Below are 12,500 nucleotides of genomic sequence, written 5' to 3'. Positions count from 1 at the left end.
AATGGACTTAACAGTGAGTTTAGAGTTGTGTCGGGTCCAACTGTAAAACTTGACATATGTGACACATTAGTGCACCACTTCCATATACCTACACGTCCCAATAGGTCACTTTCCAGTCACTCCCAAAAAGGCATATATCATCATTCCCAAAATAAGACCGCTGCTGCTTTCCAACAGTAGGCGTACTGGACATTGGTTGTATGCTCGCTGTTTGGTTAGGTTTAGGCAGCAAAATGATTTGGTTAGGTTCATGCACTAAAACTGCTTGGTTAGGTTTAGGATAACCTTCTGGTTTGAGTTAAAATATGTTGCTTATGGTATGTACCTTCAGTTTTGATCATCCCTACACTATTTATGTTCTGCAGTTACATTATGTATGTGACGCAACCTGACCATGCTAGGTGAAACCTCCAGGGCTTGATTACCCATCCAAGCACAGAACACTACTACTCTACTACACTACTCTGCCTGACTTCCTCCTTTGCTGCCTTAATAATTACTACTATAATTACCATTAGGAGGTTGCTGCCTAACCAGAAACATCACCATGAGTCATAACAAGCTGTTTTCACGTTCAAGCTCTATGTTCCTTTTTCTCAATTGCTTTGTTTGCCTTAACACATTTGTGGAAAGAATCTTTGAAACCATATTCTTGATATCAGATCTTCTTGTAGTAACAGATTACGTTTGGCAGTAAGTTTCACTGTTGACTAGCGCTTCCCAACCTTTTTTGTGTGACGTCCAACATGTTGATATGTTTGTCCAATTAGTACTTCTGTAATGTCTCATCAACCGACAGAGGAAAGACATTTCCACTATTTATCCATTAGGTTCATACTATTTCAACCAGTAATCAATTGTTTGAAGCCTTAACAAAATGTATCCATGTTTGAAATGTTTTGCCTTTTTCTGTCATCTGTCAAGAAATTGCTTGCTTACCTATTAGTATATACAGTACATAAATATATATAGAGGTACATACATACATACATACATACATACATACATACATACATACATACATACATACATATAATGTACATATATACACATATATTTATGTATATATATGTACTAGATATATATAACAGTACTTATATAGATGTATATATACAAATAGCTACTTTTCTTAATAGTTTACCCACACTTTCTACAATAGTACCCCTGATTGGGATTCACCGCTGTAGACTGTTTACTGCTGTACTACATTTTCTTTTTTTCATATTCACAGGGGACATTTGTCCGAAATCTGTTTCAAACAGCAACACACATGAACATGTAAGACACAAACTGCAGAGAAACACTTTTAATTGTGATAAAGATAGATAGTCCAACAAAGCACTATTTAGAAAAACAAACACGGCAACACTGTCTCTGATCATCATTTGATAGTGTGCTGACACGCAAACTCTATTAAGCTGTCTTCAAATATGCAAAAATGATATGATTTTACAATGATTACATATTCACTTCCCCAGCTGGCTGGCTCCAAGCGTCTCCATTTGTCATCGACTATTGTGTCCAATTATATGATTAGCTTTGAACACTCCAGCACTTCGAGAGCTCTCGTGTGTTCTGCCGCGGAGAGTGATTCACAAACAAAGTCATTACAACATGTATTCACACATATCAAATAACAAAACAGATGGCCACTGCGCTCGCCGCCTGATTTGTTTTCCACACGAGTGGTAGGAAAAAAAAAAAAGAAAGTATTTTGTGCGAGCTGTGTTTAATGCTGACTGTTTTTATTCCCAAAGAAGAGCAGCTGGCTGTCGCGCTGTTAGATCAGCTCCTATGAAAGACAATCTTGTTTTCATTAATTTCTCTACAACAAAGGCACTTGTTGGGAAGATTTAGAATTACAGCGGGTAAAGCTTCCGGATAATTCATCACAGGGACTTGACAGGAAACTTAATTGTTTTAAATGCCAGTTGCTGTGAGCAGCGTGGCTGGTTTTTCTTTTGATGTCTAACAGGTGGGACAGATAGACGACGCTCTGATGTTTCATTTGACCTTTGACCTCTTGGTTATAAATCTGCTTGTAGTCCACCGGCCAATAAACCTATCATCATGTGATGAACTGCAGTTCCCAGAATTCCATGTGAGAGGGAAATCAGGTTGCCTGCCTCCTCTTATTAAAACAGAATAAATCTAGCCCGTCTGTATCCTACAGCCTGGCTACTTCTAGACCTGTGAAGACGGTACAAACAGACCAAGAATGATATGGAGCAGAGTTTATCCTTTACCACTGTGTTACACTGACTTATCTCAGGGAGAATTTAAGTGGGCTCGCTTGAGAAGATGGGAGAAAACATTAAGAAATTGCGCAGTCTAAAGCAGTTTAATTAGTTTTGTAGTCAATCGATCATCCGTATGATAACTATTCCAAAAATGTGCCGTACATGTGGTCACACCACAGGATGCCTTGACTGTCTAATTGCATGAGACACTACATAGTTACTCAGCTATACTGACTCACCGTCTAATCCACTTAAGGCTGTGTAGGTGTGACAGACACACTAACTTGATTATTTTAGCAACTGGCAACACAGAAATCAATTCTTAGCTCGGGTGACGTTTGTGCAGGGCACCTATCAAAACCAGGCTCCCCCCCCTTCATTTTTTAAATTAAACAGTCTCTTCATCGAGACAGAACTGTCACACATTCAGTCCCCCCCTAACTCATCACTTGTCTGCCATTTGAGGTATAAATTGGGGATAAATTGCAAGATCTTGCAGAGACTTGACATTAAAGTATCCCTGTGCTCAAAAGGTTTTCTCTTTTAAGGTTAAGGTTGCTTTAAATCTAGTAAATAGCCTCGCTGACATCTCTCGAGGATGTTACTGTAAATGCACTTTAAGTGACTGAATCATTTAACATCTAATCAATACGATTCGCATTGCACCATAAACACACTTTGGTCTGATTTGCGGTTGAGGAAGCTGTTACGACTGCAGTTAACAACTTCTCCGTGATGAGGTCGCATGGTTATTTCACAGGGTAAAAAGTGAAATGTTTGCTTTTATAAAGCCGGCTGAAATGTGATAAAATGAAGACACAAGACGGTATAAAGAACCTTCAAGTAGAGAATCAAAGATGTAGCACTATCGACTTCATAAGTAAAGACAGTGCTGTTTTGTGTTGCTCCGACAGGAAGATGGGATCTAGCTGTGCCATGCTGCCATCACCTGGTCGATGGGTTTACAGCAGCTTTCAGGCCGCTCCTGTTAATGATGTCCTGTATCGAGTGTTAGGCTTAAACGCCACGAATACGACATAGTGAAACTTGCGTTATTTTCCGAATGATGCGCATGACTTCACGCAATAATGGTGCTCACATTTAAGTCATGACATACTCTGAGGTGCTGCAGAGGCGAAGGTGCAAACACGGTGCAGCGACCCTTAAAAACCCACCATCATTTCCTGTTGGTTTTCCCCTGCCGAGGCATTCAGGCCTTTTATAGATGTTGGTTGACGCCGTGACAAGTCTGAGAAGAGTTTTAACATAATAACAAGGCAGACAATGAGATACTGTGGGCTATGTTTTTAATGATCACGAGCTTTATTTACGCCTGCATGTACTACACCTGAGCCACAGACACCCGTGCTTTGTCTGCCAGAGCAAAAAGATGCACAGAAAACATCTCAAGTCTCATGGGTGAGTCAATCAGCTCTGAACACAGATGTTTTTGCCACAACAGCAGCACTCCCATACTGTGAGTGTAAATTACACCTCGGAAAATTAATTGCAAGTTTTGATCCTTTTGATAATGAAGCGTGCACACAGTGATGCATTCAGTGTTACATTGTGCCAAAAGTGTGCACAGTACATATTGGCGTGCTGTTCTACATAAAAAAAAGTTTGACGGTTGCTTCATATCATGGCGCTGGTCATGTTGCTCATCGAACGGATGCTGCCGGTGTGCGTGTGCCTGCTCTTACGCCTCACGCTCCGCAGATAGTTCCTGTACAGAATCACGCTGATCACCCTGTCCTGGAACTGCTTGGAGACGATGTAGTACAGAATGATGTCTAACACCGTGCTGAGGTTCATCAGGAAGGTGGTAAAGACTGCCCATGTGCTAAACCCCCCATCCAGGCTGTCCCCCAGCAAACGGACCACTAGACACACGTGGAAAGGCACAAAACACACCAACACTTGGACGATCAGTGTAATGATGATCTTGATGGACTTCTGCTTCACTTTAGGTTTGAGCTTGGATGTGCGGCCATGGATCAGATTGTCCACGATGACAATGTAGCAGCCGATCATGATACATATGGGCAGCAGGAAGAAGAAGATGAGTCGCACAAAGTTGACCAGGTTGTCGGGGCGCATGTAGATGATGTCTTGCATTTTGATGCAGGTGGTGAAGTTTGAGCTGCGATCGGGGTCTTCCCCAGCAAAGAGCAAAGGCACAGTGCAGCCCAGAGTCATGAGCCACACCCCAAGACTCGCCACCACGGCCTTCGGGACGTTCCTCAGCTCTTTGCCGTGCTTCGGCTGGACGATGGCCATGTAGCGGTCGGCGCTGATCAGAGCGAACAGCCACAGGGCCATGCAGGGGTAGAAGATGGTGAGAGCTCCACTGATCCTGCAGAAAATATCTCCAAAGGGCCAGTAGTCCTGGTGGTGGTAGACCATTCTGAAGGGAAGCAGAAGGATGAATGTGAGGTCCACCACTGCCACGTTGATCATGTAGACGGTGACAGAGTTCCTCTTCTTGGTGGTGAGGGCAAACACCCATAAAGCAGTCAGATTGACGATGACTCCTATGACGAAGACGAAGCAGTAGAAGATCAGGCCCGAGAGGCGGTACTCCACCGGTCCCTGCTCCGGCTTTCCAGCATCCACAGACATGTTGGAGAAGTTCAGATCCAGTGTCATTCTGAAACTTACAGAACACAGCAAGATATTGGTGTTTATTTCAATAGGCCGCATTCACGTGGTGGCCATTTTCTTCTGACGTCATGCTCAGGGTGGGAAGTTCACTTGTCCTGTTGGTTTGTACCAGGTTAGAGGTCATATAAATATTGGGAATCAGATCAAATGATTATCATTTTACCACTTTCTAATTGATCAGCTACTGGAAAGTCAATGCACAGTGAATATCCAGAGGGACCTGGGCCATATTTTAAGGTTAAACAACATGTCTGATGACTGACATCAGCATTCAGCCTCTTTCCTAGCTAACATTACTTTGATAACATTCAGTGTTTTTTACTTCCAGGCTTTAACAAATCTGTCCAAGACACAAGTTGGTATTTTCGTATTCATTGATACATTTCCTATCGTATCGTGTCACACTACTTAATGGGAATGCTTACATGGAAGTGGTTTTATGCTATCATTAGCTGTTTAACAGAAGGTCTAATCAAATATGTTGTTTTACCTTGGAATTTGGCCCAGGTCCACCCAAATCGTCCCTTTTCCATTCCCTTTCGAGTTGCTTACCAATCCGGAAACAGTGAAATGATAACAGTTTGTCTGATTCCCAACATTTGTACAACTTGCAAAAAGGAACACAGCTGTACAACATTTGGGCTTCCCAGCCTGAGTGTGACATCGGAGAAAAATGGCCACTGTGTGAATATGTTCCATTCAAAAATTCCTTTATCATTCCTTTTTGCCCTTTATCGCCCATTTGTTTTCATGATTTGAGGTAAAGTCCTAATAATTGACTTAGATCAAAGGTCATGTACTTCTAGCAAGGTCTTAACTAAAGGCACTGTGTGTCATTTCTTCTGCATAGCCATAACTAGCCCTGGATCACTGAAGTTGTTGAAGTCATTGTTAAATGACCACAACTGAGAATGAAACACAATCTGACATGACTCGGGCAGAAATGGTCACAGGTTAGGTTATGTTTAGATAAAGTTTAGGTCATGTTATTTTTAGTCATGTTCGCCAACTTCCTTCCTCACTGTTCTACGTATCATCTCACATTTGCCCAAATGTTATAGTGACATGAAACAAAAGGAAAACAAGCCGTCACCTTGAATAAAACCACAGATTTCTCTAGGTTTGAATTTGTTGGAAAAAATACTGCATTATACTTCAGAAATGTCTCATGTATTTACTGAATGTCATTTTTGTTTGAAATAATCTTTTCAACTTTTAAATGATACGAGGAGCAAGACCAGGTAATGTAACTTACCTATGAACATTATGTAGAAGTTATCCTTAATCAGTCCTCAGTCAAAAGTTCTGTTTGAGAAACGTCAGGAGAAACAATCAAGTTCCCAGAAGAAACAATAGGGTTGAATTATCTAGAGGCTGCTTCTAATTGTGAACATATCTGTGTGTTACAATTTGCAGAAGCTGCTGCTTGATCATTTGAATAGTTATTTTTAAAAGTTGTGCAGCTGCACTGTGAAAGACAGCGGAAGAGAAACAGATCATCTCTGTCTGGATGTGTCATATAATTGAATGTGAACCTGAGACCCTTGTGAGGGGGTGGGGGGTCGGTAATCTGGGAGAGGAAGTTTGGGTTGAGATCTTAAAGCACAAATGGTTCTATTTGTGCCAGATATGGTCTTATTCAGTGTTCAGTGTACCTATCTGATACTCTATCCAAGACAAATATGGAAACCAGAGGTTCTCAGTGTACCGTTTGGGATCTTCCCCTCATTTCATTTCCTTCTTACATCCAATAAAGACGTCTTGACACCTTGCTGGCTAGAAGACTAATACTGGCCAACTGGAAATCAACAGCATCTCCTTCTGGATAGCAGGCATCCTCCATTTTCTTAGACTTTTGTTAAGTGGCTCAGCTAACAAATTAGTGAAAATATAGAAATATATGGTGTGTAATAATATGGTATAAGTTCACCCACAAAAGAAAAAATTCAGTCATTATCTACTGAAATTATTTCTGAAGCATCGCAGCGAAACAGCACCGCAGTTTTCTCCTAAACAACTGAAGTGGCGAGGACTCATCTTAAAATGTAAATAAACAACCAAAAAAGCCTCAAGGTATTCATGATATTCACACCTTCAGTATGGTCAAGCTCTTACGCCCACTTCACATTGGGCAAGCGCCAAATCCTTTTAAATCCTTTAAGAGAATTCATTTGCCACTCATTTGTGAATAAAGCAACTTCAGCGGTTTGGACAGGTAGGCCTACCATCTTTATGCTGTGCTGCTGCTGTCTTAACCGTTTAGTGTTTGACAACATGTGATTTGTTTTACTTTTAGTACGTTTTTTTTGCTCTGGTGACGTGTTTTCAATGAACAAAGTATGACATTTCATAAACAGGCAAACACATAGAAAAGGTGCATTAACTGTATATACACAGCAGAGTGTAGAAACGTTGGATTTACTTTAACTTGTGGCCAGGCTGAAAAATGTGGAAGTGAAATTAGGCACCCTGAGAAAATTACTGTGGATTGATGTAAATCATGTGACTTCTTCATTTTTAACCGCTGCACTAACCAACTCTGCTGTGTGTAGATTGAATTGTGGGTGATGACTTGCTAAACTAGTAAACCAATTGACATACTGTTACAGAATAAAAAAAAAAAAATCTAATAATAATAACTAAAGTTGAATGACTGAAAACTGGTTGTCCCAAAACTCAGCACCAAAACTCACACACACACACAAATACACCACGAGTGACCATAAAACACGTCTGCCAGAATTACTCTCCCCCTCCTCTCCCTCCTCTCCTCCATCTTAAAGGTCAAACAGAGCTGGTAGCCCTCGCCTGAACAATAAAAGACTGCACTTACCGCAGGAATCACACAAACATCTTGACAAGCGTGCGCCAACAGGTTTATGAAGCAGCACAGCGATTTATCTGAGCACTCAGCCAAAACAGGGAAGTGAACGCTTTCTCAAAGGGTAATGTGATGGAAATGGTGGCGAGACGGTGCACAGTGTAAAGCCCCCATCACTTCCTGTGTCTGTGCCTTTTTTTTTTCTTCAATACTTTAGATTCCTTTACAGTATCTACGTAGTTGGAACACAAAGAGGGGGCTACAGCTTTTTTTTTTTTTCCTTTTCCCACAGTCTGCAATTACACCCCCTTAAAGAAAATGATGTGCCATTAGAAGTGGGAGTGTGTTTGGCAGGCAGAGAGATGGCAGATTTAGGGCGAGTTATTGATTGGAAAAGTGGGGTCTGTCACAGCACATTAGTTCTCAGGGGAGTAATCCACAGCAGGTTGCTGTGAGAAGCATCTGCTGCTGGAGAGAAGTAATTAAAAACAGGATGTTGAGGCAGTTGCCATATAAACAGGAAATAAGACGGTGGTAATAGACACTTCACGCTGATGCTGTGAGATGTTTTTTTTTTCTTCTTTTTTTTCTTTTTTAACACCGTGGACTTAATGGATGCAAAGCGCATAGCTCAGGTGAAAAGCTCAAGGTCAGACCGGACCCGCGCTGAATACAGATTAATGTGCGTGATTAATGTGCGTGCGAGCTGCTGGAAACAACTTTCGAATTAGGACATTTGGCTCAAAGACACGTTGTGCAATCAAAACTTCTTCCCCCTTTTTTCTCTCTCTCTCTCTCTCTCTCTCTCTCTCTCTCTCTCTCTCTCCCTCTCCTAAATGGTTCTTTCCATTCCCATTATGCGGCAGATCTCATAAAAAAAAAAAAAAAAAAAAAAAAAAAAAGAGAGTAAATCATACTTTCCCACGAACTTGCGGCGTTTCCCTGATTTGACGCCGGGCTTTTTTTTTTTTTTTTTTGTTCCACGCTCACTTTACTGTCTCTCTTTCTCGCACGCCGCGTTCACGAGGAGGCCGCTCATTCAGTCTAATTCTTATTCCCGGGAAATAATTATCTATCGGCGTGTCCTCTCGATGTGTCTTAAAAAAAAAAAAAAAAATAAGAAGGGGGAAAAAAATCTCGCACCAGATGGTACTTTGTGTTCATTGCAATATGTTGTTATGACAACAGTCTGTGTGATGTTTTCCTCTCTTTGATACTTGTCAAGCGGTCGCCTCGGCAAGTTCTCCCGCTCCATAATAAATCCCTCAGTCTTTACTGTCCACCTTTATCATAAACCATATAACTGTAGGTGCATGTATACCTACAGATATCTATTAAGTCAGGCTCTGTCTTTTTGTGCCTCACTTCTATGTTTGTTTGTTTGTTTTTTTTTTTCCAATTTATTTTAAACTCTGTCACTTTTGTTACGTATAAAACAGGCAAAGGGAGAGTTTTATAAAAAGAAAGAAGAAAAAAGATGAAGTGATACTGTCAGTATTTAGGGTTGGTGTCCAGTGTGGTGTCTGTGTGGAACCTCGTTTTAAATTCCTCTAACAGCAGCCTCTATACCCAGTTTTATACTGCCCTCTAGAGGCGGAACATGATCACTACAAAACCTTGAGCTTTAGGATGACTGATACTAATATATATTTTTTCTTTTTAAGGAAATAATCAATTTCTAATTTGCATTAGTGGTCGAATTGTATCTGATTGCTATGTCCCCTTGTCTTCACCCTCTTTGTATGTGTTTTCATGTCATTTCCCTTCCCTCCCATCACTGATTAGATCTGGTAAGTGACCTTGTCTGCTTTAAATCACAAGTTAAACATTCTAGAAATACTAAACCACTCTTCTGAAATGATAACAGCCGCTTTTTGATATGGCCTCTTCCACGAAGAATTCAATTACAATGTTTACAAATCCTAAAGTCTACAGAATCTACAAATATCGGAAAAAAAAAAAAAGTTCACTCCAACGTGTGCTCCACGTGTTCAGAACTCAAGATGCCTCTTACTTCACTGAAAAGTCCGTCCTCGGCGCGCAGACACTGTTTGTACATCATTCTTGTATAAGTGGCACACGATTGACTCTCCAGGAATAGAAAGTCCTGCTCACATCATTTCAACTGAGACATAAGGTGAGTACAGAGAAACCACCCCCACTTCAGCGGATTGATGTGGGAACAGCCCTTTAGTGTCAGCCTCTGCACTTACGTCATTCTGCGCAATCAAGAGTCAACTTTTGACTGGAAACTGACTTTGAAGGTCCAGCCAGCGTGTAGTAGTGACCTCTAGTGGTGCGGCTGCAGATCGCAACCAGGTGAGCACCAGTTGTCTCATCCTTCCTTACAGCGGCCACTGAAAATCTAAAACGCTCTCCTTGGAGACAGTGTTTGGTTTCTCTGTTGTGGGTTACTGTAGAAACAGGGCAGACTTCCTGGAAGAGGATACGCACACTTTATAGATATAAACGTCTCATTCTGATATAACATAAACCACAGCGATTCTTAGTTTCAGGTGATACACACATTGAAATATAATATATACATTAAACTCTATTTAAACTCTATTTCTGGCCCCTTGATCCCTCCTAAACACTACAAACTGGACCTTTAAGTCAAATGCAGCGAAAGTTAATACAAATCCACGCTGCAGAGCTCATTTTTCATATAAGTGAAATAATCAGATCATCAGAATATCAGAGGAAACCTGCGCCTCTGAAATTGCCACATTTAGAGACACGTTGTGCTGAGTTCATCCCAGCTCGTCCCTTTAACACAGCACGTTCCCCCCAATCCCCCGAAGAAGTCAGGTGACAGAAACAAAGGAGTGATCAAGCAGATGGCAATTATATGTGTGAAATACAGTGCTCATTTGCAATTCAGGCCGAAAGACTAATCAGCAAGGGACACGTTTCAGTTAAATTAAATGAAAAAAAAAATGAACACATACTTGAAAAAAATAAAGCTAAAGTAGAGGTCAAGGTGCAAATAAACATGTAATAATACTCTGGACTGTTTTGTGCTTGATTGGCATGAACAGTTTATCTGCCCAGAAACAGAAAGTGGTCAAAAGTTTATGTGTGTGCGTGTGTGTGTTTGAGAGAGCTCTTGATCATAATCTATAATCTAAACTATAATCAGTTGGTTTGCCAGCCAGGGGATTCACTCACCATGTTTTCTGTAAGTGCTACACTTACCTGTCAGTTTCAGTTTTCAGATTAGTCCGCTGATCATTTTTTGTGATTAATCATTCAGCCTGTTAAATGACAACAGAGAAAAATTCTGATCACAACTTCCTAAACACAGAGGAATTCAATTTACATTTCTCATTATGATGAATAAGAGATTAAAAAAATTAACCATAATGCATCACTCCACGTGCTGTTTCAACAAATGCCACATCAGCAGTTCTTGGAACTGACCATTTTGAGTGGCCCTCCTCTGAAAACTGAATAAACATTACAGGAAAAAAAGCGTCTTTTTCGAGCAGGAAGTATATAATAAATGATATTTTGTTCACAGCAAGTATGTTTTTCTCTGTGGTTTTTGTTGGAGCCTGGGCTGTGGTTAATATGTGGATGATGAACTTCAACGCCTTTTTTTTTCCCCCAATGCTTTCTTGGCTGTATCTTCACATTGTTTTCTTTGTCATTCGTTGACGAGGCCTCCCGGATGTATGGGTGTGATCCATGGTTGAGGTGAATATTGTCTCTGCTTGGCCCCTGCTATTCTGTCCTTCATGTTTTCTCAAAGTCAAAGCAAAGATGGACCAATGTTGTATGTTTTCAGGCAACAGCTTTGCGAATAACTGAATCCACTCCGTTGTTACAGATGGCTGATATATACATACTGATCTTATTATAATGTATGCAGAGGTCCAAATTGTATTTATCGCTTGGACTGAACCGAAGACCACATGGTGAGAAAATCTAAGGACACACAGTATGGGTAGAGGTTTCATTATGTCTACAAACGACTTCCTTTAAAATGCAGAACTGAGAGCAAACATGTACCAACGACCTTTTTCCTATGACTCAGCCAACATGTCACCACAATTTGCAAACAAGGTGTTATGTTCAGTGTAAATTTTTAATCAGGCCAAATATTCATTTGGCATCAAAGAGAGCATTTTATATTTTACCAACATAAATCAGTGGCAGGGTATAAAACTGTATCATCGGGGCTTTGGAATCGTCTCTCTCTTACACACAGACCTGGTAGATCTCTCCACCATTACTTAAAACTTATGTGAAATGCTAACCCCAAATCAAGTGATGTATTTGCCATCTTAACCACACCCTGAGTGGGCATGATCTTGCCCTTACGCTTACTCACACCGTAACCATAATGTAGCTGCTTTGTTGTACTGTAGGAAGAAATACACAATATATATATTTTTAATAATGTCAGAAACATTGACCTTAAGGTTTTGCTTACACTACACTTTGGTTGAATTTTCCACGTATGTTAAGTTGGACCAATGACGTGTATTACTTAAATTTATGCATATGAGTTATGCTGAAGTGCATTTTAGAATTTTAGAAAGCCAAGTGATATAAATTTTTGCTGGCCTGTACAGTGGTGACAGAATTGAGTTGATTTCAACTGATGAACAACACTGACCCAAAAATAGGTCTTTGAGGAACCCCCTTCGTAAAACAAATCCGGATCGGCCCATGTTATCTTATTCCATGGACTTCTAAGTGAATTTTGTGCAATGGTAGAAATGGTTGAGGCAGTGGATGGTGCACCGCAAGACTTGGGTTTGGGTGTC

At 40.6% G+C, this 12,500-nt stretch overlaps 1 protein-coding gene across 4 annotated transcripts; it reads right to left on the bottom strand.

Annotated features, from left to right (window-relative positions):
• Positions 1–1,291: 1,291 nt before the first annotated feature.
• Positions 1,292–9,882, bottom strand: gpr18 (G protein-coupled receptor 18). 4 transcript variants are annotated; one of them, XM_037110744.1, is made up of 3 exons: positions 9,740–9,877; positions 6,160–6,209; positions 1,292–4,896 (listed from the first exon to the last, which is right to left on the bottom strand). In XM_037110744.1, exon 3 carries the CDS (start codon positions 4,887–4,889, stop codon positions 3,876–3,878), a length of 1,014 nt encoding a protein of 337 aa, XP_036966639.1. In that variant the 5' UTR covers positions 4,890–4,896; positions 6,160–6,209; positions 9,740–9,877; the 3' UTR covers positions 1,292–3,875. The 4 variants fall into 4 exon arrangements, with proteins under 4 accessions (XP_036966639.1, XP_036966638.1, XP_036966641.1 ...); XM_037110743.1 differs by lacking the exon at positions 9,740–9,877 and adding an exon at positions 7,738–8,000; XM_037110746.1 differs by lacking the exon at positions 6,160–6,209 and having other exon boundaries at positions 9,740–9,882.
• Positions 9,883–12,500: the final 2,618 nt, after the last annotated feature.

Source organism: Acanthopagrus latus, chromosome 9 (assembly GCF_904848185.1).
Source record: "Acanthopagrus latus isolate v.2019 chromosome 9, fAcaLat1.1, whole genome shotgun sequence".
Lineage (NCBI taxonomy): Eukaryota > Metazoa > Chordata > Actinopteri > Spariformes > Sparidae > Acanthopagrus > Acanthopagrus latus.
The sequence above is the reverse complement of the archived record's forward strand: the minus strand, read 5'-3'. Positions and strand labels throughout refer to the sequence as shown.

Bases quoted from the DNA above. Each gene is read 5' to 3' on its own strand.
- gpr18 (XM_037110746.1), bottom strand. From the start codon at position 4,889: ATGACACTGGATCTGAACTTCTCCAACATGTCTGTGGATGCTGGAAAG.